The 26832-nt window shown below is 38.2% G+C and overlaps 2 protein-coding genes across 5 annotated transcripts in view; one reads left to right on the top strand and one right to left on the bottom strand.

Annotated features, from left to right (window-relative positions):
- The window catches only part of ITGA4 (integrin subunit alpha 4), an 80403-nt gene extending 74790 nt beyond the window's left edge, over positions 1-5613 (top strand). For both annotated transcript variants that reach the window (XM_070422639.1, XM_070422641.1), the window contains 4 exons: positions 29-148; positions 1437-1535; positions 1906-2025; positions 2542-5613. In XM_070422639.1, the coding sequence (XP_070278740.1) occupies positions 29-148; positions 1437-1535; positions 1906-2025; positions 2542-2649 (447 nt within the window). In that variant the 3' untranslated portion in view covers positions 2650-5613. The remainder of the gene's footprint in view (positions 1-28; positions 149-1436; positions 1536-1905; positions 2026-2541) is intronic.
- CERKL (CERK like autophagy regulator) overlaps positions 310-26832 on the bottom strand; it is a 99277-nt gene continuing 72754 nt past the window's right edge. Inside the window, exons 5-14 of one of the 3 annotated variants that reach the window (XR_011472417.1) lie at positions 26150-26277; positions 19878-19952; positions 18935-19112; positions 18795-18854; positions 18184-18209; positions 17982-18090; positions 16050-16146; positions 5767-5945; positions 1747-5070; positions 310-1187 (exon numbers count right to left, since the gene is read on the bottom strand). Coding sequence is in view for 2 of the 3 variants with exons in the window: in XM_070422642.1 (XP_070278743.1) it covers positions 4989-5070; positions 5767-5945; positions 16050-16146; positions 17982-18090; positions 18184-18209; positions 18795-18854; positions 18935-19112; positions 19878-19952; positions 26150-26277 (934 nt within the window). In the remaining variant the exon portion in view is untranslated. Of the gene's footprint in view, positions 5071-5766; positions 5946-16049; positions 16147-17981; positions 18091-18183; positions 18210-18794; positions 18855-18934; positions 19113-19877; positions 19953-26149; positions 26278-26832 lie in introns of all 3 variants that reach the window. The other 2 variants (XM_070422642.1, XM_070422643.1) reach the window with 2 other exon arrangements.

Genomic DNA, 26832 nt, shown 5'->3' with positions numbered 1-26832 from the left:
AATGTAACTTTTTTGGTATTCTTTCAAGTACTGCACAAAAGCTGATCCACTTTGTTTGAATTTCTCATGCAATTTTGGAAAAATGGAAAGTGGGAAAGAAGCCAGTGTTCACATTCAGCTGGAAGGCCGGCCATCCATCCTAGAAATGGTAAGTCCATACAGAATCTGCAAACTATATCTAAGTAGGATGGTATATAGGGACGCATTCAACAAATAAAATTTAGAGTGAAACTTAACTGTTTCTGTTTTTTTTCTTTATTGATTAAGGTATTACATATGTGTCCTCCCCCCCCCCCCCACGTGTCTGTGTCCATTGGTTATGCTTATATGCATGCATACAAGTCCTTTGGTTGCGGTTGATCTCTCCCCTTTTACTTTAGCTGAATATATTGTCTAAATGACATGGTTTTTAGTAATTAAATAGATAATTAAGATGTTTATTTTAGGAAGTATGTTCAACTATTTATAGACCTTGATTAAATCAAAGAAGTTGACTGCCTTAACATTTTGTATAACCTTAAAGTTCTTTCCAAACTATTTTAAATTATGCTTAAAATCTAATATTGAATAAAGCTAAAATGTAAAATTGTCTTTAAAACACAATAACAAAAACACTTTTAAAACCTTCAAGAATATATTCTCATCTTCCCCAATGAATGCACATGCTTAAACATCTCAATTTTGCATACAATTTCAAAAGTCCTTAGTGTCTGGGGATTCTGGCTTATAAGTCTCTGCATTAAATAGCAAAGCTCTGAGTTCATCAACCTACTGTTGTACCAGATTTTTCCATTACAGTATTAGGTAGACTATGTGTATTTGATCAGAGCAGCACAATGTAGAAAGAAAGAAAAAGAAGCCCAAGTAAAATGAATTTTAGGAAAGGTTTATCAAGTGAAGAAAGTCTTATTTTGGGGTTAAAAATTCAATACTCAGGGGAAAATACACTGCAAACTAACACATAATATTTAAATTATCTGCAAAGTGGCTATGTTTAATAAAAAAATTTCAACAAGCCCTGACTGGTTTGGCTCAGTGGATAGAGCATCAGCCTGCAGACTGAAGGGTCCCAGGTTTGATTCCGGTCAAGGGCATGTACCTTGGTTGCGGGCACATCCCCAGTAGGAAGTGTGCAGGAAGCAGCTGAATCGATGTTTCTCTCTATCCTTCTCCTTCTCCCTTCCTCTCTGTAAAAAATATCAATAAAATACATTTTTTAAAAAATTTTTCAACAAAATGGTGCCATATAAATTTATACCTAGACCATGCCTTTATAATCAAAGAAAGCATTGCAATTAATTACAAATGGTGAAGTAAATTGTGAACATTAATTATGAAAACTTCTAGATAGTAGGTAAGGATCATGAGAAATTCTGTTAATATATCTTCATAAAATAAACGAAAGATCTCTATTGATTCATAGTTTTATTAAACAGGATGAGACTTCAGCACTCAAGTTTGAAATAAGAGCGACAGCTTTTCCAGAGCCACATCCAAAAATTATTGAACTAAACAAGGATGACAATGTTGCACACGTAAGTTAAACTGAAACATTAAGACTGTAGGAAAAATAGTATTGCTAGGGTGTTTAGTCAGGAAAATAGATTTTTTTACTAGATCATGGAGGGCTTGAAATACTTTCCTGAGAGGTGGTATTTTCCACACCTGGAAAGAGGGAATGACAGCTTTTAAAGGAGTTTAGGATGGATTGGAGGAAGAACCACAGAAAAAGTCCATTGTACTTACTGTTTCTGCTGATCAGTTACCAGCATTTCCTATGGTTATATTCGAACCAGCAAGAGAATGGGATGGGTTGTTCTAAATACTATTGGGGATTGAGGAGGGGCTGCAAAGGAAACAAGCAAACTTTTAAACTGGTGCTTCTTTATTTTGGTTAATATGTAGGTTTGGCTCGAAGGACTACATCATCAAAGACCCACACGTCATCTGACCTTAGCAATTATTTCAAGTAGCTTGATACTCGGACTTATTTTACTTCTGTTGATTTCATATGTTATGTGGAAGGTAAGCCTCTCTTTAATAATTAACCCACTCAAAATGCCACCTTTGACTTTTGTAAAGCCAATTTGTGCCTCCCAAGTGAATATACAGTACTGATTTCACCATATTTCTCCTAACTTCCATATCAGAGTTCGAGAAAAATGTGCCTTCTTTAAAGATAACTCATTTGAAAAAAAAAAAAAACATTTGAGAAACACTGCACATTATGTTGAATGTCAATTTTAGGGGGTTTACACCTGCATTAGTAAGTCCTGCAGTAATTGCTCTTTAATCCCATATTTTCCAAATTAATTTTTACTGACTACATAGGACACAGTTTAAGAACTATAGCAGGTCCTCAAATGGTGTCAATTAACTCTTGTTTATATCAATTAGCCTATGAAAAATTTGGTTTTGTTGTATGTTGTTTTACTTAAAGTCATAGAAAGTATCACCGATGTTAACTTGCCATTGACTGTCTAGATATTTTATATGAGTGTAATAACTGCACACTAGTGATTATACACTGATTTTTTTCAGGCTGGCTTCTTTAAAAGACAGTACAAATCCATCCTACAAGAAGAAAACAGAAGAGACAGTTGGAATTACATTAACAGTAAAAGCAATGATGATGATGATGATGATTAAAGATTTCTTTTAAATTGAGAAAACTAAGACTCAGGTATATAATAAAGAAATTTAAGACATTGTTTACAAGAAACCATGAACTTTGCTTTGCCCAGAGTTCTTTTATGTACTTTTTACTCATAACCTTGTGACATACTATGTCTTAAGGCAAATGAAAAAGGTATTGTTTCAGTTATTAAATGGATATAAAACACTAAAACATTTAAGATAAATAATCCCTTGAAGATATTTGGAAATAAAAGTGCATCTGAATTAAATCATAAAACTTGACTGAAGAAGTCTTGGACTTCAACATATATGCTTGCTTCAGCAAAATAAATTCCTAATCTTTGAGACTTGTTTGAATTATGTTCTTTAAAAATATTCAGCAGAATTTTTTCCTAATGAATGAAACAGCTCTTTGAAAAAATTCTGCTAAATATTTTTAAAGAAAGCATTTTACCTTTAAGCCCTTTACTTGTAATATATTTCCTATGGGCTTTGATCAACAACCATTCAGCAGTCTATGATTAATGAGCCTGAAAAGCAAACTTCAGACTGAACTTTTATACACTGGTTTGAGCTTAATGGGATGACTTCTGGGTAATTGTTGTTTATACAACTACGGATTTCTTTCTTCTTTCTGTACATACATATCTTTGAAATATACATATATGTTCACATAGGTATAAATCCATGTCTCTCCTGTAACAATTTTTTCAAGGGTACCCCAGAGTAAATTTTAAAAATCTATCATTAGTCAATTTTCTTGTTTACAAAACAACAGTACTTAAAATTCTAATTTATATTCTGAAACAGATTGTGAATGTTGCACTTTAACTGGTATATGTAAAATATGAAAACTGTACCTCACAAATAATTTTTTAAAATCAAAGCTCTGTAAAAACAGTGATTAAGGAGAAATCTATCATACTGATACTCTGTAAATAGTAACTGGATATTACCCTTTCTATTCAAATGTAAGTGTTAAATGCTTATAAGATCAGTCTCTTCTGCATGGAAATGGGGAAACATAATATATAATTTTAAAATAGATTTAGCTTATATCCAGTGAATATAAATATAACATCAAAATTTCCATGGTATATGTTTTAGTGATCAGTGAAACATTTTAAATTTTTATTGGTTATCTTACATTCCTTTTTATTATTATATAATTTATATTTTAAAATTTTAAGACATTTAAAGATAATCTTTTGAATTATTTATTCATACATATGAACTAGATGCTGATCTTAGGATATAATTTCATCTGAACTGAGCTAAATCTGTCTTTATATGTATAAGAAGACGGTGGCCAAATTTTGAAAATCTGTTACAAGATGTGATCAAATAGATAAATTAGAAGTCAGTCTTTACTATTATGGAAAATATTCCATAGGAAATATAGGAAGTCCCTGCCAAAAGCCATCTTCCTCAGATTACCTAGTTGCTGTATAAGTTATCCATCACGAAACCTCCTGTGAACTCTGTGTGCCAATACAATCTGATTACATTTATAATATTTAAAGTACACTTTTTTGAATAGAAGCCATTCAGGAAAATGTATAGAATCACTGGCGGAAAATGAACCCCAAATTTAGAATTTCTCAAGAATTATCCCTGAGGAAACTTAAATTTGGTTCTTTCCTATTCAGAAATGACAGCATTTCAGGTGCTATTGAAAACAATGTTATAATGGCCAGAACATATGACTGTCAGGAGCAAGAGAGCACAGCTCCCTAATGGGCCAGATTCTGCCCAGTTAGATATTTTGCATAGTTTAAAATAAAATTTAATAAACTATGAATTTTAAAACCCTACCACTTTGAAGTAAGAAAATCAACTTGCATTTTCAACTTTCAGAGAATATTCACAGAATTGGTACCATAACAACTTAAAAATAAGGAGAGATTCTTTTGGGGGGAAGTTGTTTAGTTATTAGAGAAATTTTGAAAATAGTATTTCTATTTCTGGTTAGATTGAGTTGTATAATTTTGAAATTTAACCTCACTGGACAAGTACCTCATTAGGAAAATCAGGGCATTCTTACATGAACTCTGGTCTATTCATACCAGACTACAGGATATTTAACAACAGAATTGATGGTCCTGAAAAATGAAAGGATGTAAATTATTTCACTTTGGAATTACATATCTAGGTTAAAAAGTAGATATAAAGACATTCCAAAAAAAACCCAGAATTTAAATATTTTTTGGTATATTCAAACCCTCAATGCTAATTTTTAGCAATGTCAAAAGTAGCAAGCAATTTTAATTTCTTTACAATATTTTTTTCCTGTTAGGATATCTGTTTAAAATATGTCCGTTCATATTAAAATTTTAGTTCATATGTTTCTGTTATAAACAATTACATGTTACTTTGGAATCATTCATTTCTTCCATGGTTTCACCATAAAGATTGATAAGTCTTGGGTGTAATCTGCAAAGAATAAAATAATATGTGTAATTGATTATTTTATCAACCTATCATTCTGTTATTTTTCACACATATACCAATTGAGTACAGTGCTTAATACCAAGTGCAAGTCTAATGATAGCCAACAAAAACACACACATTCATGGCAGAGATGAAATCTAGAGAAACTGGGGCAGGATGTGTAATAAATCAGCACTGAATTAGTATAAAGCCTTCTTGACTAATATTCTCCATTGTTTCTGTAAAATGCAGCCAATTGTACATATAGAGAGCTCACCAGTTGCTCTTGTTACTTAATTAAATGATATGTAAATCACATGGAACTGCTGAGTACGAAGTGTTATATAGTATAAGACTAATGGATTAAATTGTAATAATCTGCTACTCAGATAGTGTCACAAGGTTTAAACTTTTGACTCATGTTTTTCAAATTCAAAATGGAAATTGTAGACATGCATTATCTGTACAGTGTAGACTTATAACCAAAGAAAATGTGTTAACTCTCCGTAACAATTGATGAATAAATGTAAAGTCATACTTAAATTACATATTTATCTGTTTATCCTTCCCTGATTTGCTAATTTAAAAAGAAATCTAGCTAATTGCTTGCTTTGATAGTTAGAGGAAGAAGGCTTCCATTATACTAGTAGTTTTGTGTCTACTGGTGGACATAGAAGGCAGTGAAATAATTAGACTTACTTAACGTGGACCTCTGATGTAACTTCCATTAAATCGCCATCTACATTCCAGGGGAAACTGTTTTCTGAAGCAGTTTCATGTGGTTGATCCTCCTCCTCTAGACTGTGTGCCCTTGTTTTATTCCTTGGATAAACTTTTACTTCTTCAACAGTGTAAGTCTCAACGAATGGAAAATTGAACTAAATAGAACAAATGGACCTAAATAGACACTTCTCCAAAGAGGACATACAGATGGCCAATAGACATATGAAAAAAATGTTCAACATCACTAATCATCAAAAAGATGCAAATTAAAATGACAATGAGGTATCACCTCACACCCACCAGAGTGGCTATCATCAACAAACATCAAGTGCTGGCAAAGATATGGTGAAAAGGGAACCTTGGTACACTGCTGGCAGGAATGCAGACTGGTATAGCCATTATGGAAAACAGTGTGGAGGTTCCTCAAACAATTCAAAATGGATCTGCCATTTGATCAGCAATCCCACTTCTGGAAATATATTCTAAGAATCCTGAAACGCCCATCAGTAGATGAATAGATAAAAAAGCTGTGGTACATTTACACGATGGAATACTCTGCTACAGTAAAAAAGAAGAATCACTTTCCCTTTGAGACCTTGGGAGGGACCTTGAGAGTATTATGCTAAGCAAAATAAGCCAGTCAGGGAAAGACAAAGTATCACATGATCTCACTCATATGTGGAATCTAATGAGCAACATAAACTGATAAAATAGATCCAGAGACATAGAAGCATGGAACAGACTGTGGAATCTCAGAGGGAAGGCAGGGGTGAGTGGGTGGGATGAGATCAACCAACGAACTTGTATGCATATATGCATAACCCACGGACACAGACAATAGGGTGATGAAGGTGGGGGGTTGGGAGGCAAAGGGGCTAGAAAGGGTCAATGGGGAGGAAAGGGGACATATGTAAATGCAATACTTTCAACAATAAAGATTTTTTTTTAAAGCTGTGGTACATTTACACTATGGAATACTATGTAGCTATAAAAAAGAAGCTCTTGGAAGCAAGATGGCGGCGATATAGGCAGACGCGTCCCAGGTCTTGTCCCGGAGCAAACGAAGTAAGCAGCTGAAACTAATAACACCCACCCCGAATTGGCAAATTTACTCAGCTGGTGAGACGGTTTGCAGCCGGGAAGGGCAGACCTCCCCTGGAAAGGTTAAAAACCAGGGATCTGGGCAGGAAAGTTTGCCAGACCTGAGCCCAGAGGGCCGGAGGGAGACCGCATGGCAGACAGCCACGTCTCTTGGGACAGACACAGACCCTGACCGGGGTAAGGAGTTCCGCGGGTTTGCTGGCGCCAGGAGATTTGAGATTTGGATTTTGTGATTGCGGAGAACTGAGACTAAAGGGGGCATCCTGAGGAACTGATCAGACCATGCAGTGCCCATAAGAGAGGAGCGTTTCCCAGACCATGCAGTGCTGGTAAGAGAGGAGCGTTTCCCAGACCGCAGATCCAAGCAACAGCAGCCCCCTGATCACCGCAGCCTCCTGATCACCACAGCCTCCTGATCACCACACCCTCTGTCTGTGGAACAGCAGCTGTACGTGAAGCCTCCCCCCACCAGCCAGAAGAGCCAACACAGCTGTGAACAACACCCACCAGAGGAGCTGCTGCCAACTGGAAAGCAGCTGCTACCGCAACCGTCTGAGCAGCAACCACAACCCAAGGAGCCCCTGCCACCCAGGGAGCAGCCACTGAACATCTCAACATCTACATATGTCAGCGAGATCAAACATGGGTAGGCAAAGAAACCCCCAAAGGAAAGAAAAGGAGGACTCGCCAGAAAAGCAGCTAAGTGAGACAGAGATATGCAACATGACGGAAAAAGAATTCAGAATAAGGTTCCTAGAGTACATGCACCAGATGTTCAAGAAGCAAGAAGAAACAGATGAAAAACTCAACTACTTATGCAAGAAGCTAGAAGAAACAGATGAAAAAATCAACAACTTAAGTAAGTCCCAAGAAGAAATGAAGAGTGACATAGCTTCAATAAAAAACTCCATTGAAAGTATCAATAGTAGACTGGGAGAAGCGGAGGACCGAATTAGTGAATTAGAAGACAAGGAAGCAAAACACACTCAAACTGTACGGCAAATGGAGAAAAAAATTAAAAGACAGGAGGAGAGCCTAAGGGAGCTTTGGGACAACATGAAACGAAACAACATACGAATAATAGGGGTGCCAGAACAACAGAAAGATGAACATAGATTAGAAAACCTATTCGAAGAAATAATATCAGAAAACTTCCCTGAGGTGGGGAAGAAAAAAGTCACACAAGCCCAGAGAGTCCCAAACAAGGTGAACCCGAAAAGACCCACACCAAGACACATCATAATTACCATGGCAAATGTTCAGGATAAAGAGAGAATCTTACAGGCTGCAAGAGAGAGACGGAAAGTAACATACAAGGGATCTCCCATTAGATTATCAAATGATTTCTCAACAGAAACACATCAGGCCAGAAAAGAATGGACGGAAATCTACAAAGTGATGCAAAGCAAAGGACTGAATCCAAGAATACTCTATCCAGCAAGGCTATCATTCAAAATTGAAGGGGAAATAAGAAGCTTCACAGACAAAAAAGGGCTAAGGGAGTTTATCACCACCAAGCCAGCCATGCAAGAAATGCTAAAGGGACTGGTGTAAAAAGAAGAAATATCAAGCTCAGAAAGAAAACAGCCACACACACACACAAAAAAAGAAATGGCTACAAACAAGTACCTTTCAATAATAACTTTAAATGTAAATGGACTAAATGCTCCAACCAAAAGACATCGAGTGGCTGAATGGATAAAAAAACATGACCCATACATCTGCTGTCTACAAGAGACCCACCTCATTAGAAGGGACTCACACAGACTGAAAGTGAAGGGATGGAAAAATATCTTTCACGCAAATGGAAAGGAAAAGAAAGCTGGGGTAGCAATACTTATATCTGACAAAATACATCTCAAAGTGAAGGCCATAACCAGAGATAAGGAAGGCCACTTCATAATACTAAAGGGATCAATACAACAAGAAGATATAACCCTGGTAAACATATATGCACCCAATGCAGGAGCACCCACATACATAAGAAAACTTCTGGAAGATATCAGGGGAGAGATCGACAACAATACAATCATAGTAGGGGACTTTAATACACCACTGACATCACTGGATAAATCCGCTAGACAAAAACTCAGCAAAGAAACAGCAATCCTAAATGACTCACTAGATCAGATGGACTTAATTGACATCTTCAGAACACTTCACCCCACAGCTGCGGAATATACATTCCTCTCAGGTGCTCATGGGACATATTCAAAAATAGACCACATATTGGGTCACAAGCAAAGTCTCCACAAATTCAAGAAGATTGAAATCATAAAAAGCTTCTTCGCAGACCACGATGGCATAATGTTAGAAATAAACTACAATAAAAACAACCCAAAATACTCAAACACTTGGAAGCTGAATAGCATGTTATTAAATATTGATTGGGTTACCGATGACATCAAAGAAGAAATTAAAAACATCCTGGACACTAATGACAATGAAAACACAACAATCCAAAACCTCTGGGACACAATGAAAGCAGTCCTGAGAGGAAAGTTTATAGCTCTACAGGCCTATCTCAAAAAACAAGAAAAAATGGTAGTCAATCATCTAACTCTACAACTCAAAGAATTAGAAAGAGAGCAACAAGAAAACCCCAGAGTGAGCAGAAGGAAGGAGATAATAAAGATTAGAGCAGAAATCAATGAAATAGAGACCAAAAAAACAATACAGAAAATCAATGAAACCAAGAGCTGGTTCTTTGAAAGGATAAACAAGATTGACAAACCCCTAGCCAGGCTCACCAAGAAGCAAAGAGAGAGGTCCCAAATAAACCAAATCAGAAATGATAGAGGCGAAATAACAACAGACCCCACAGAAATACAAATGATTGTTAAACAATACTACGGGCAACTCTACTCCAACAAACTAGACAACCTGGAGGAAATGGACAAATTCCTAGAAAAATACAACATTCCAAAACTCAATCAGGAAGAATCTAAAAACCTCAATAGGCCAATAACTATGGAAGAAATTGAAGCAGTCATCAGAAAGCTTCCAGCAAACAAAAGCCCAGGGCCAGACGGCTTCACAGGGGAGTTCTACCAAACATTCAAGGAAGAACTAAAACCTACCCTCCTCAGACTACTACAAAAAATTCAAGAGGAAGGAACGCTTCCAAGCTCATTCTGTGAAGCCAGCATCACCCTAATACCAAAACCAGGTAAAGACATCACAATGAAAGAGAATTACAGGCCAATATCCCTCATGAACATAGATGCCAAAATCCTCAACAAAATCTTAGCAAATCGGATCCAGCAGTACATCAGAAGGATCATACACCATGACCAAGTAGGATTTATCCCAGAGATGCAAGGATGGTACAACATCCGTAAATCAATAAATGTGATACATCACATAAACAAATTGAAAGAAAAAAACCACATGGTCATATCAATTGATGCAGAAAAAGCATTCGACAAAATCCAACACCCATTTTTGATAAAAACTCTCAGAAAGGTGGGAATAGAAGGATCATACCTCAACATAATAAAAGCCATATATGACAGGCCCACAGCCAACATCATACTCAATGGACAAAAACTAACACCATTTCCCCTAAGAACAGGAACAAGACAGGGATGCCCACTCTCACCACTCCTGTTCAACATAGTACTGGAAGTATTAGCCATTGCAATTAGGCAAGAAGAAGAAATAAAAGGCATCCAAATTGGAAAAGAGGAAGTAAAACTGTCCTTATTTGCAGATGACATGATATTATACATACAAAACCCTAGAGACTCCATCAAAAAGCTACTAGACTTAATACATGAATTTGGCAATGTAGCAGGATACAAAATTAACCCCAAGAAATCTGAGGCATTTCTATACACCAATAGTGAACTTTCAGAAAGGGAGATCAGAAAAACAATCCCATTTACCATCGCACCAAAAAAATTAAGATACCTAGGAATAAACTTAACTAAAGAGGTTAAAGACCTCTACTCAGAAAACTACAGGACGTTGAAAAAAGAGATAGAGGAAGACATAAACAGATGGAAGAACATACCATGTTCTTGGATTGGTAGAATCAACATCATTAAAATGTCCATACTACCCAAAGCAATCTATACATTCAACGCACTTCCCATTAAAATACCAATGGCCTTCTTCAAAGATCTAGAACGAACTCTCCAAAAATTCATCTGGAATAAAAAAAGACCCCGAATAGCTGCAACGATCCTGAGAAAGAACAAAGTAGGTGGGATCTCAATGCCAGATATCAAGCTGTATTACAAAGCCACTGTTCTCAAAACTGCCTGGTACTGGCACAAGAACAGACATATAGATCAGTGGAATAGAATAGAGAGTCCAGAAATTAGCCCGAACCAATATGCTCAATTAATTTTTGACAAAGGAGGCATGAACATACAATGGAGCCAAGATAGTCTCTTCAATAAATGGTGTTGGGAAAATTGGACAGACATATGCAAGAAAATGAAACTAGAGCACCAACTTACACCATACACAAGAATAAACTCAAAATGGATAAAGGACTTAAATGTACGACAGGAAACCATAAAAATTCTAGAAGAATACAAAGGCAACAAAATCTCAGACATATGCCAAAACAATTTCTTCACTGATACAGCTCCTAGGGCAGTTGAAACTAAAGAGAAACTGAACAAATGGGACTACATCAAAATAAAAAGCTTCTGCACAGCAAAAGAAACCATCAACAAAACAACAAGAAAACCCACCTCGTGGGAAAACATATTTGCCAACGTCATATCTGATAAGGGCTTAATCTCCAAAATTTATAGGGAACTCATACAACTTAACAAAAAGAAGATAAACAATCCAATCAAAAAATGGGCAAAGGATCTAAATAGACACCTTTCAAAAGAGGACATTCAGAAAGCCAAGAGACATATGAAAACATGCTCAAAGTCACTAATCATCCAAGAGATGCAAATCAAAACAACAATGAGGTACCATCTCACACCTGTCAGAATGGCCATCATCAACAAATCAACAAACGACAAGTGCTGGAGAGGATGTGGAGAAAAAGGAACACTTGTGCACTGCTGGTGGGAATGCAGACTGGTGCAGCCACTATGGAAGGCAGTATGGAGGTTCCTCAAAAAATTGGAAATGGAACTCCCATTTGACCCTGTGATCCCACTTCTAGGAATATATCCCAAGAAACCAGAAACACCAATCAGAAAGGATATATGCACCCAGATGTTCATAGCAGCACAATTCACCATAGCTAAGATCTGGAAACAGCCTAAGTGCTCATCAGTAGATGAATGGATTAGAAAACAGTGGTACATCTACACGATGGAATACTATGCTGCTGTTAAAAAGAAGGAACTCCTACCATTTGCAACATCATGGATGGAACTGGAGAGCATTATGCTAAGTGAAACAAGCCAGTCAATGAAGGAAAAATACCACATGATCTCACTCATTCATGGATAATAAAGACCATTACAAACTTTTGAACAATAATAGATACAGAGGCAGAGCTGCCTCAAACTGATTGTCAAACTGCAGTGGGAAGGCCAGAGAGAGTTGGGGGGCAGGAGGGAGGGGAGTAAGAGATCAACCGAAGGACTTGTATGCATGCATATAAGCATAACTAATGGACATAAGACACTGGGGGGTAAGGGAGGGTAGGGGTTTGTCAAGGGCGGGGGGGAAAAAAGGACACTTATGTAATACCCTTTGTAATACTTTAAGCGAAAAAAAAAAAAAAAATTTAAAAAAAAAATTAAAAAAAAAAAAAAAAAAAGAAGCTCTTACCCTTTGCAACAGCATGGATGGACCTGGAGAGTATTATGCTAAGCAAACTAAGCCAGTTAGAGAAAGACAAATATCACATGATCTCACTCATATATAGAATCTAACGAACAAAATAGGTCCAGAAGTATGGATGCATGGAATAGAATAACAGATCTCGGGAGCAGAGAGGGTGGGAGGGGACAGGAAGAGATTAACCAAAGAACATATATGCATACCAATGGACACAGACAATAGCATGGTGAAGGTCTGAGATGGGGCAAAAGGGAGAAAATGGGAGACATCTGTAACACTGTCAACAATTTAAAAAATGCAAATAATCAGGGTGCTTCCGTTATCCCTAGCTGCTAGTGCACATTAAGAAAGTTCACCATGCTCTCTTGCAAGTAAATATAAGCATGCATGCTTTGAAACGAATTATAACCAGGGTTCCCCAGTTTCTCTGGAAGAAGGAACCCTTCTTCTGAAGCTTTCCACCTCATTTAGATCTAGCAGCTGGCCAAACTTGTTGGATGACAAAACAGGAAATCTCTATGAAATTGTATACAGTAATGATGTCGTAGAATTTCCAAAGACAATCTTTAATACTGGTCTGTTGATACAGAAGATTTATATAATCCACTGACTTGATTAGTAACTTGTCACCTAGTTTAGCTGATATAAAGCGAGGTCTAGTGTAAGTTTCACACTTGGAATTTAATTAAGAAGAACCTAGGCCTAAACTCATGAAGGCAAAAAAAAAAATTCAATCGAATGTTTCACAGGTGTTTGCCTGCTTCATGAACCCACTTTAAAGGTGACCACAAGTTGCAAGATAATTGTTTAGAATAGTGTAAAGCAGCAGTTCTCAACCTGTGGGTCGAGACCCCTTTGGCGATCGAACAACCCTTTCACAGGGGTCGCCTAAGACCATCCTGCATATCAGATATTTACATTACGATTCATAACAGTAGCAACATTACAGTTATGATGTAGCAACGAAAATAGTTTTATGGTTGGGTCACCACATGAGGAACTGTACTTAAAGGGCCAGAAGGTTGAGAACCACTGGACTAAATTAAACTTCAAATTTCAATTTTTCTTGTTTGCTTAAGGAAACTAGTGAAAAAATAACCTACTTACTCTAGCAGAAATGCAGAGTAACTACTCATTTATTTTAGTTTTCAGATAAATGACATGAGGCTTATTCTTCATATTATCTACAATGTGGTTCTCAACCTTCCTAATGCCGGGACCCTTTAATACAGTTCCTCATGTTGTGGTGACCCCCAACCATAAAATTATTTTCCTTGCTACTTCATAACTGTAATTTTGCTACTGTTATGAATAGTAATGTAAATATCTGATATGCTATATGTGTTTTCCGATGGCCGCGACCCACAGGTTGAGAACCGATCTACATGTTCTCTCTTCCTCCTTCCGCATATAAACCTCAATGAAGCAGAGAAACTTAAAAGTTGACAGAAAACTGAAATTTTCCAAACACCCTTATTTTACATAGTAGAACACACAGTCCAGTAGATCTCCCAGTTCATACTGTATCACACACTGGGTTTCAGTGGATTACACTGGGGTGATACGGTGGCATCGGCTGTTCTGATCAGAGGGCCCCAAGCAGCTCTCTGAAAATGCTTAAGGCTCTGCATCAGGTTTCCCCTCTCAGGATACAGCCTTGCAGACATCCTTCATACTGCGCACTTGTAAAAATTTCTCCTTAATCATTCACTGTCTACCTAGTCATTCATTGTAAAAAATGAGTTTGAAATGAGTCATTAATAACTGGCTATTATAGGCTAACCTGTGCCCCTCATAAAGGTATCTAGAAGTCCTAACTCTACTACCTGTGAATGTCATCTTCAGAAATAGGGTCTCTGCAGATGTAATCAGTTAAGATGAGGTCATTGGGATGGGCACTAACCCAGCAGGACTGGTGTCCTTGTAAGAAAAGGAAACTGGGACCCAGAGAGATACCAGGGATGTGCACACACACAGGACAGACCATTGCGGACGCAGCCCGAAGGCAGCCCTCTGCAAGCCAAGAGGGGCCTCAGGAGACACCCACCTTCTGGGGCTCCTCCCATTCAGAATTGTGAAGAAATGAGTTTCTGTGCTTAAGTCTCCCAGGCTGTAATATTCGTATGGCTGCTCTAGCAAACTGATACAATGACAAAAACAGGAATTCTGGGAGAGGATGGTAAAGAGGAGAGGCTTCAGTGGGCAAGGGCCAGAATACAAAGGGTCATGCACATGCTGGGGAAATTCGATGTTAGCCTGATGACAATGAGAAAGGCATTGTGGAATTAAGCAGAAGAGAAATCAGAAGTGTGTTTTAGAAAAAGCCCCTTAGAAGGAAGTTTGGAAGACAGACAAGACCAGGGAAAAGGAAGACCAGAAAGAAGGCTATTAGAAGCAAGAAGGCATGAGTTTTGAAGTAAGGAGAAGGAGCAATTTCAGAAACATTTAAGAGGGGAACAAACAGACCTGCTTGGGGGGTGGGTTGTGAGGAATGAGGAAGACAGAGGAGTCAGAGTAACTCCAGGATAAGTGGAGTGATGCCATTGACCTGTGTCGGGGACCATGGAAGGAGCACCTTTAGGGGAAAAGACAATAAGGTCAGCTATGGACACAAGATGCCTGTGAGTTTTATAACCACAGCACAGAGGAAACCACAGTGGTCCTGCAGGTCAGAAGAGAAGACAGAACTCTTGAAAGTGGGCAACACTCAGATAGTTCAAAACAGGGGGCCATGTGATCACCCAGGAGGAGGTGTCATGAGAAGACAAGGAGGCTACCAACAAATCCCTGGGGAAACTCTAGCATTAAGGGAGTTTTAAACTCCCTCCCCAAAATGATGGCCAATGTGAATGTAGAAATGCATGGGCAGTAGAAACTGTCCAGATATAGGATGGAGTCGAAAGAACCTGAAATGGAATTTTTACCTTCCATGGCCTGTACACAGAGATGGGTAGGTAGGATGAGTCACACCACAAATGAGGGTTTTCAATATGCCCTACCATTGCTAATGTATGCGAACATTCCGTTCAACCTAAAGATGGTTCACTACTTCTCATTCTGAAAAGCACCCCTAGTATGTAATTTTAACCTTAATTTACTTCATCATTTCAATATAACATTAAATTTTCTATTTTCTTTTTGCACAAAAACCCAAACAAGCCAACAAGACACAAATATATAACCACCAAGCCATAGCTCAAAAAAAGGCCACTCTATATTAGTACTGGTGGATGTTTTTTAAAATTTGGAGGAAGTACAGGTTGAAAAAAAATTAATGTATTCGGAAGAAAATAAAGCCTTCTTATGAGGCAAGACTTGATGTCAACTCTTGCAACATATCACTATCCGTGCTTAATAACTTTCATATAAGTAACAAAAAGAATTTACTATACCTGATTTTTAACACTGGCATATCTTTTCAGGTGTTTTATAAATTCCGGTCGAGAAGTGTTCCGTGCAATTATAAGAGCCATACTTCCATTATTTAATCTGAAATTAAATATTTGTATTTGACATTAAGTTTATTAAGAGACTACATCAGAATTGACTCTAGCCCTCACTGGTTTGGCCCAGTGGATAGAGCGTCGGCCTGCAGAATTGACTCTATATCAATACTTCTAAAATATATAACGTTTACTAGAAGTTTTAGGCAAGAGAGATAAATCATCATCATATTAAACTTATTTAAAATTCTTAAATCATATTTTGCTGTTATTTTTTAAATGACACAGCCTTTCAAAAATGCTTTTATTAAACAATTGCCTTCTTCTCAGCAAGCTCTTCAGTTCGGGGCTTTTTATAAAATGAACCATTATGCACCCTATCCATATATCAAGATGTAATTTAAAATCCAATGTATTTACTTAAGGATTCTACATGCTTTTTAAAGATGTATTATAAAATAGTTACTATAGTACCAGTGGTATAACAAACAGCTCAACACTTTCTAAAATCTAACGTTGATTTAAATATTTATTTATGGGCAGGTCTAAGTGACACAGGAAACTAAATCAAACTGGCCCTTGGGTGGATGACACGAAATGAACAAATGCTGCCACACATGTTCGGTTAAATGACCGAGCATTTTAATCTTGCATAGCTGTTTGGTTCAATATAAAAGAGACTGTAAATTTAGCATGTGTGATTCAGTGCCAAAAAAGCCACTCACAAATGTATGTAGCTTTAGAAGGTCATTTGCAGAAATACATGTGAATGACTTCTAGCTCAATTTCAGTGGAAATACAAAGTTATTCCAAGAATAACAACAACAAAAAAGAGCTCTTTAAATCTATGGATGCTCAGGTTAGAGCTATATGGAACATTGGAGATTATCCATCATTCACTCAGTTTATGTAGAAGGAAAAGAAGAGCCCAAGCTTAAGTGATTGTTCAGAGGCACACAAAGAAAAAATGATCACAGAACCAGAGCTCTTAATTCTCAGAGCTCAATGCTTCGACTTGTCATGCCATCTCTTCCCAACTGAAAATAAACAACACTGAAACAGTATTTTTTAATGTGCTTAATTTTTACTCATAATCATTCTAGTTAAATATTTTGGAGGGAAGTTGAAACTAATCATTACAATAATGTTATAGATTGCCAAAGTACATTAGTCATTCTTTTATTCCACCTACAGGGAAAATCTAGATTTGACTACATTATACAACATTCATGATCTTTTCTTCTATGCTCTAAGGAAAAGGGAGAGAAATTTTCAAACCAATAATGGACAACCACTGAAAAGAATGTGTAAGAGATGGAATATCTATATCTTATGGATGAAACAATATATAAAATGTCTCATGGTATTTTATATAAAATGTGGGTAGATTTTTATTCATATGTACCATTATTCACATTAAGTGTAACAAAAATGTTTCTTTTGATTAAAGGTATCAAATATACACAAATACATGCTTTTCATGCTACGGGTATTTGTGTCTGCACTAAAATTGGAAACCAGAATTAAATATAATATTCTTAACAACCAGTAAATAAACCTAAATAAATAAAGCAAGCAAAGTGACATAAAATAACATAATAGAATCATGTCAATAAAACCCAAGGAATATTTTACCCTCAGAGATATTTAAAAAATCAAAGTAACTGTCTGATCATGATCATTTTTTCCAGTTTAACAGCTGTTCTGAACCTCCTCTGAGGACAAATTCCTGAAAATCTCTGATATTAAACAGTCAAGGACAGAATACCTCTTCATAATATCCTAGCTAGCCAAGTTTTGGGGCAAGGAGGGGCAGGTATTCTGAAAGAAAATTTTGGTTTATAGGAAAGTATTAATGATTCAATAAAAACACTTACTAACCTGGTATCAGGTGCCAGGCCTCTAGGTGCCACTGAACACAGGCAAGGAATTGCCATAATGCTGACATTCAAGAACTGACCCTGGATCATTCGCCACTGATCACTGCCGTCTAAAGATGGGAAAGTGACAGTTACCTTCCCTCACCACAGCCAAATGGCACTAGAACCTGGGTCAGTTCTCAAGGAGATACTTCTAGACTCACCAGATTTGGGAGATCCCTGTGCCCTCCTAAAAATAAGAAAACAAAGGGGAAAATAATGACAAAAATAACATCTATTAAATATGAGAAAATTACAGACTCCTACATTATATATATTAAATGTTTTCTTATATTAGACAGTAAGTAAAAATATATGAATAATTCCATTACGAAATTATATTCCATTGATTCATTTCTAGGTAGCATCACCAGTAAAAATGATTTTCATTTTTTAAAAGACTACAGCACTTCCTTTGTGTGACTTTGATTAATATTTGTACTCCACACCCAACAAACTCTCATGACGACAAAAACTATCGGTTTTGTTTATTTGTCTATTTTTTTGGCTCACGTATCCAACGTGCTTGGAATATATTAGGCACTCAATAAACAGCTGTTGGGTGGATGGATGGAATGAATTAATGGTTGTATCTGGAGACAGAAACCAGACTACATGGCCTACTAGAATCTGTAAGACTCCATGAGTCTGTATTATTCATTAGTATGGTAGAAAAGCAACCAAAGATCACAATCTAACCAACTGTTTATATCAAACTATTTTATGCTTTAAAGAAAGATACAGATGTAGATGTTGCTTTGAGCTTTCTACCTACCTTTCCTGTAAATCTGGAGAGCTGTTAAATGGTAAAAATGATATTTCACAGTCCTCTGGCCTAAAATACAATGACATTTGTTATTAACACTCACTGATTCTGAGATAAAAGATTCTTGGTTTAAGAAAAAAAAGACTTACTTAAGTTTTGCCAGTGCCTTAATTACAGCAAAATCCCTCCGTTGGGTAGGGGACATCCATCGATGTTTTTCTGCCAGAGCCAAAGTCCTCCCACCAAAGCCAAACATGGCCGAGAACCCGAAGCGAAGAAGCTTGCCAGTGGTGCTGAAGGTGCAGACATCGACCGGTTGTATGTGCCCTTGAATATTATATTAAGTATTACTCAACTGTGCAAGAGTGCCAGTTGTCAAAATGGCAAACACAGAAGAGCACATTTATTTACTTTCAGATCTCAAGCTACTTTATACCATGATGAATATCTTTGCTTTCTCTCCATCTTTACGTACAACTATTGGAATTGCCATTTGAATCTTTTTCAGGTTCTAAGGAAAGAAACACGAAGCAGTAGATTTTGCAGCTTATAGCTATTTCATATAAAGCATGGTTAGGATGTGTGAAAAGTAAACAGATTTAGCAGCAGTTTTGCATGGCATTTATCTGAGTGTATATGTTTTCCATCAATTGGGATAATAAAAGGTCGAGTGGATGTACAGTGGCTGAACAGTGTTATCATGTACTTTTTTTTCTTTCTTTCAATAACATAATCCTAGCCCTAGAGTCTTGGTACAGTCCAGCAATAGTATCTGATATACTGGAATAGTGTGCATGGATTTTCTTGACCTGGTTTATAAAATCATGGTCTTACACATCATTACAATGTATTTTTTCTATCACTATTATTGCAAACTTTACTTACTGCTCTTTATAGCATCTGTATTCTGAAAAGATAGGCACTCCAGAGAAGTGTTGCCTAATTGACCTTTGGGTTTTAATTCAACATTTCTCTGCTTTAAGAGACAAAGAGCCTGTCTTCCTCAGGCAAGTCTGACAGGAATAAAATAACCTCCCTTATAGTAATATAGAACCTTGCTTATAAACCTCACTCCTTTGAAATAATTCTTACCCATTATAATGTGCAAAGTTGCAGTTACCACGTGAGGGATCCCATGGAGAGAATGTGCCAGTACGTTGGTAGAGCCTGCCAAATCAATTTTAAAACATGGACAGTCAATGTAGCCTAGGTTACAAATCAACCACTTGCTCTTTGTGCAGATGTCATTATGTAATATTCAGATGATAAATGGAAATTTGTTTCCATTCACAGCTCAGATGCACATCAAATGGTTCCTGAATGATTCTTTAATCTTCAAACAACTTAAAGATTAGAAAATCATTTATAGTGTCTCCTTACTTACAGCTTTTTCCATCATGAATGTCTATTTTCTACCCAAAACTACTAGCTATATCAAAGTCTACTCCATCCAGCTTTAACAAATGGGCTTCTAACTTCTACACCAAAAGGAGCACCAACAGCAAAAGGGTGTTTCTGGAGAGCAGAGACAAATGCATAAATATATAAAAAATAAAAGTCCCAACAGCAGCGAAGAAAAGCACACACAATCACTACGAAGTCCAAAGGGCATGCTGTAAATACATTTGATGAATCTCAGAGATAAGCTCTCACCCAAACAGGGATTCTCCTTTGTCTGACAAATGGTATCCTAGATGAAGAAAATGTTTAATTCCATGGTATTTGCCATGGTATGAAAATCTGGATTGAGAAATTATAGATTTCTGATTTTCATAATCATTAAGATAATTTAAAATCCACATGAATTTTTCTTACCTTCAGGGAAAGAGCTCTCTCAAGTCAGGCCCCTAGAGCATTTATGGCTCTGAGATCCTGGGGTAAAGGTCTGCTTTTGAAGGGGAAAATACCAGCTAGTCCCTGCCATTCCCACAAGGCAAAAATCATTTTAAATTAAGAAGCTACAATTTTTCTTTAATTAAAGAATATGAGAAAGAAATCCTGTAACAGCCGAGGGCTGTGGAAACATGGATGTGCTATGTTCTGCGGCTTTCAAGGCAAAGGTTTGTCCCTGGATTTGTGAATCAGAAATATTCCTGTGTGGTCCCCTGTTAATCTCTCCAATTTGCGTCACTTTGAATTTATGTGTGCTTGGGTTGCTCAGTTGGAAAAGCTGAGGTAACAGACCATCATTAAAATAATAATCATCATTAGGGATCTATCTAATCATTAATGATTTCCAGACCTCTAGTAACACCAATGCAAAGAGCACTCCACCTTAACCAACTGGTAGACTGGCTCCAATTGCTTGAGGAAAAGGCAAGTTATGCTGTGACCCTCGTTACTCAGAATATGGCCCAGGGTCCAGCAGCAACTGACAATACCAGGGTGCTTAGTAAGATCCACTCTCAGGCCCTACTCCAGACTGACCAAGCCGGCGTCTGCGTTGTACAGGACCCTCGGGTAACGTGCGTACACATTAACCTGGACAGGCACTCCTAGATGGCATGGTCCAGGGAGCAGCTTCAGCAGCACTACTTGGGAGCTTCTTAAAAAGGCAAACTTCTGGGTTCCACCTACAAACCATGGAAGTGGAATGTCTGGGAGTGAGACCCAGGGAGGTGTCCCTGTTTTGGCAAGTTCTAGAGTTGATTTGTATGCCCCCTAAGGTTTGAGAACAAGTGGTCCAGAAACCTGTTACTCAGTGGACCTCTACCCAGGAGTCCTTTTTAACAATCCTGTGACCCTCACAGCCTGCCTTTTGGCCATCTAATCTCTAATGAATCTGGACTGGGGGCGGGGAAGGGAGGGAATAGATCAGTCTATTTTGCTTCCCAGTCAGATTTATGGTGAAGATTTTGGAGGAGGCCACATAATTAGAGGGAGATATTTAGGATTATCAATGGATTACAGTACTCCATGAAACACATTTCCTCCATTACCATGGTTAATTAGGAATGGCCATAAACGCATTCCTCTAGAAAGGTTATTAAAAAGCATAATGTACTGTTGTCATGTGCAATAGAGAATGACACATATCATGACTCAAGAAAATACAGCCTGTTTACTCCCTGTGAGTTTGAAGTATGCTAAGCATGCCCAAGCACAACTGTTTTTAGAATGCTAGAGATCACTATTTTTATTTCTATGATTCTAAGGCTTTTCAACTTTGCAACTTTCCCTTAATTCCATAGAACTTGGCAGTGATGATAGGCATGACCAGAAGTCAGAAAATTATTTGTCATCTTCTACTCTAATTAACCTGGACCTTAATCCTTAAGATGGTGTTTTAGGCTCTACATTAAAAAGAAATAATATTGTAGTAATTATGCATGTAAATATCAGGGGGAACACTTTGTAAAGTATACGATTGGTTACACTATGCTGTACACCTGGAACTAATACAAAATAATACTGAATGTGAACTGTAGTTGAAAAAATATTTTTTAAAATTAAAAAATAGCCCTGGCCAGATGCTGGTTGTAGCATCCTCCTGTACACTGAAAGGTCACAGGTTCAATTCCTGATCAGGGCACATAGCCAGGTTGGGTATTGGTTCCCTGGTCAGGGTGTGTATGGGAGGCAACTGATCGATGTTTCTCTCTCACATCGATGTTTCTCTCCCTCTCTCCCTCTTCCTCTCCCTTCCTCTCTTTCTAAAATCAGTAACAACATATCCTTGAGTGAGGATTTTAAAAAATTAAAAATAAATAAATAAATAAAGTCCATGGGGGCGGGGAGGGAGGTGTTCATGAGGAAAGTGGGTGCAAACTTGTAAAACTCTAGACTGCTCTATATTTTTATTTGGATAGTCTACAAGATAGAGGACAGTGAGCTGACACAAAATGTGACTCATCTGAAAAGATGTCTACCTGCTAAAAGAACATGCTGCTCAGATAAATAGCAACTATGTGATTTTAGCATCCGCAGAAAAACTATAAATGGTCTACTTCAAGGTAAACATTTTAATTAGCCTGAAAAGTTCTTTTTCTTAACGTTACCAGCAACTCGGCTCACTCACCACTACCTCCCCAAACCTGTTAAAATGCGCCCGCTACAGAGTAAGGACAGACGTAGGAGTCCATGTAGAGCATGACTGATGGAAGCTCCAGGCAGAAGCCAAGGAGGCAAAAAGAAAAAAAGGAAAAAAAATTGTCCTTGGAAGTGCAAGCACTTCTGCAGAACAATTAACTTAATTAACCAGACACCATGAATATTCATAAGGCCGTTAATGTCTCCCACATCTAAACAGATAAATGTGATGTAATGACTTCCTAGTCAAGCATATCTAAAATTCTCAGGAAAGCTGCACCTACACGTTGGTTCCATGCCCAAAATATCGTAGAAATTAACAGTCCCTTGGCAATACTTAATTTTCCTCAAATTAATTGGAAAGCATGAATTTATTTATGTGAATTCTATAGGAAGATATGGTTTGCAGCCATCAGTATGTGGATCGAGCCTTGTTTTACAACTGGATTGCTTTTTTTTATTTTTATGTCCTCTCAAGCTTTTTTCTCTATCCTCTCCCCCACCTCACACAGGCACACCCTTTAATCCAAATCTCTCCCTAATAGTTCCTTAGCACCAGTTCCCATAGCAACAAACACCATTGCTAATGGCCAGCAGTTCAAATACAGGCTTCTCCACATCTGATCCATCTGAGTCTGACCGTAATTCAGCAGCTTAGTCTGTTGGCTCAGTGTAGTCATTTACTAAACACCCTCCCTCTGGGTGTCTCTCTCCAGGAGGCAAATGGCTTCAAAGGCAAACGGTCTTCTGTGTTCAGCTTGCAAACTTCCTGCCTAGCTCCTGCTCTTCTACTGCCAAAGCCCCGGGTAGGCATAGAGTCCTCACATTAAACACGTCCTAACATGCCTTCCTCCTCCTGTTACATGGGATCCATACGCTGCAAGTCCCGGACAATGACCAGCGTTTGGGAAACGGGCTGTCTCTTCTAAACAATGAGTATTTAGATGACATTTCTACATGGCCACTGTATACAAAAAGTGCTTTCAGAATCAGATATGCTTAAAAAGAGTGATGATGGAACTTGGTGCTACTCCTTTACAAAATCTGACTTACATTTTTTTAAAAAATAAGCATAGCCACCAATTTTTCTGACCAACGATTCACTTTCTGTCAAATGCACAGCAGTGGGGAGGCCCATCTTCCCACTTCTGATTCTCAGGAGCCAAAGAGTGACCTCATGAGGGACGGGACCAAGGAAGAAAAACAGTGACCTGTGCAGAACCCCTCTGCACGGAAAAGTTCCACCATTCCAGACAGAGAGCTACTAAAGCGACACAAAAAGGTCAAAGTGGCTGGCCTCAAATGCATCTTTTTTTTTTTCTAAGTTGAGGTTTTGTTCTCTTTTTCTTAAAGACTACCACAGGTTTTTCTCTATATGCTTACCATTATCAGGGTATATCCAAGAAGCCTTTTAAATTCTTGCTTGTATAACAGACTTCATACTCTAAAAGGACATTTAAATATCTTTTGTTCTTTGTCAATTAATGCTGAATATACTGAAATCTATACTAAATGAATGTGATTATCAAAATGGGTTTATTTTTCTCAATCATGTACATTATTTCTGTTTTCATAGGAAAGAACAATTCTTTCTGCTTTTCTTTAGAGAAATGTGTGATTTTTTTAAAAATGAAAAGAAATAATCACTTTCCTTCACTATTGTATGTTTAAATAATATTTTTGAAGGAGTGACTCATATAACATCATAAACTCGCAAAAGATGTTTCCTCTCTCTGGGTCCCTGTGCGCTCCTCCCTTCTGGATCCCTGTGCGCTCCTCCCTTCTGGATCCCTGTGCGCTCCTCCCTTCTGGATCCCTGTGCGCTCCTCCCTTCTGGATCCCTGTGCGCTCCTCCCTTCTGGGTCCCTGTGCGCTCCTCCCTTCTGGATCCCTGTGCGCTCCTCCCTTCTGGATCCCTGTGTGCTCCTCCCTTCTGGATCCCTGTGCGCTTCTCTCCTCTGGATCCCTGTGTGCTCCTCCCTTCTGGATCCCTGTGTGCTCCTCTCCTCTGGATCCCTGTGCGCTCCTCCCTTCTGGATCCCTGTGCGCTCCTCCCTTCTGGATCCCTGTGCGCTCCTCCCTTCTGGATCCCTGTGCGCTTCTCTCCTCTGGATCCCTGTGGGCTCCTCCCTTCTGGGTCCTGTGGGCTCCGGCTGTTCTCCCTGCCTCTCGCCCCCGTGTTCTCCTGCTCCCTTCCCCTGATCAGGAATCTTCCTAGAACAGGCTCCCAGCAAGTTGCTCCCTTGCTCTGAACCTTCCATTGTTTCCTCCTGTTTACGGAGTACCATCCTGCCGCCCTCCTGTGGCATCCAGGAGCCACCATAGTTTGGGCCTATTGTGATACCGTAATCACCCAACAAATGATCCATTTTCTATTCCTCAACATTCCTGGGTTTTTGCCTTGGTGTTTTTTACTTTTGCAGGCAAAAACCCAGCTCATTCTCATTTTTTTCAGGCCAGACCTATCGAACCCATTTTTAGGCCTAATTCAAATGTTGCTTACTCTAGAGCAGGGGTGGGCAAACTTTTTGACTCGAGGGCCACAATGGGTTCTTAAACTGGACCGGAGGGCCGGAACAAAAGCATGGATGGAGTGTTTGTGTGAACTAATATAAATTCAAAGTAAACATCATTACATAAAAGGGTACGGTCTTTTTTTTTTCAGTTTTAATCATTTCAAACAGGCCGGATCCGGCCCGCGGGCTGTAGTTTGCCCACGGCTGCTCTAGAACATCATCCTTACATTCATTCACCTAATAAACCTAATTGTTGAGTGTTCGCTGTGCCGTGTTCTATTCTGTTCTAGCTGTTGGAGAAACAGCAGTCGGAATAAATCCTCTCAGTGTTGTCAAGGTTACCTGTGTATACTCTGATTAGGGGGGTTACCACACTTGCCCTCACATGAAGTTATCGGCAACTTGACTGGAGAGGCCCTGTTTTGAAATTTCATGATCTGGGACCATGTGATCATCAGACCTTCACATGGAAAGGTAGAATAACAACAATCCCATTTATTGAATGGTTCACTATGTATCCAACTCTCTGCATACACCTCCTAATTTAATATTACAATAGCCTTGTACTGAAGTGAATATTATGTGGGTTACCTCCCTTTTATGGATTAGAAAAATGAGGCTCAAAACTATTAAATAACTTGTCCAAGCGTCACATTCTTGCTAGTGAAGATGCCAAGGTTGGGTCTTTCAGACTCAAAGTCTACGTGTTTAACCCTATATCGCACTGTCTAGAAAGTAAAACAGGGGAGGGTGGAAGGATAGAAGGAGAGGGTCCATTTAGCAAAGCCGTGGCCACTCCCTTGCCTGCCGGTATCACACCGAGTGGCAGCTGGGCTCGGGCAGGGGTCAGGATGCGGTCTGTTTCCAGGCCGGCACTCTGCTGGGCTCGAAGGAGCAACGCGTGGGCTACCTCGCTGGCAGAACCGTCTCCACCAACACAGACGACGCTAGAAAATAAGAAGTTACATGAGACAATGCAAGACTTCAAATTAATGGCTAATCATTCATGAGATCTAGACTTTAACTGTTCATCTTCTATATTCTATGTGCATGATCACTACACACCTTTCCACCTTTTAGTATGTGGCAGTGGATAAGGAGACACTTGCACTGCACGGAATGTAATACCTTCAGTCATTTCCTCCATGTATGTAATACCTAGATGATACCCAGAGAGTAAATATTCTTAAATGGGGAAAGAGGTATCGAAGGGGCAAATTCACATCTGACCTGCATTTTGCTCTGTTAATATCCAAAATCAGATTATTCTCATTTTGTTAATGTTAATAATAGCAATGGGCAATTCCTTTCACTAATGCAAAACAAAGTCATAAAATCCTGCTCATTTTCAATAGAGGTCTGAAGATACTGAAATAAGAGTCACATAAAATATGAGGCTTTAATTAAAGGAACTGCTCATTATCATTAGTACATGACTGTAGTGATTGCAAAGCTGAACTGGTTTTCATCTCCTGGACATCATTGCTAAATGGCACTTCCTT

This window comes from Myotis yumanensis, unplaced genomic scaffold (genome assembly GCF_028538775.1).
Source record: "Myotis yumanensis isolate MYYU_CA2020_CCGP unplaced genomic scaffold, mMyoYum1.0.hap1 SCAF_8, whole genome shotgun sequence".
NCBI classification, from domain to species: Eukaryota; Metazoa; Chordata; class Mammalia; order Chiroptera; family Vespertilionidae; genus Myotis; species Myotis yumanensis.
This window is presented reverse-complemented; position numbering and strand designations above follow the sequence as displayed.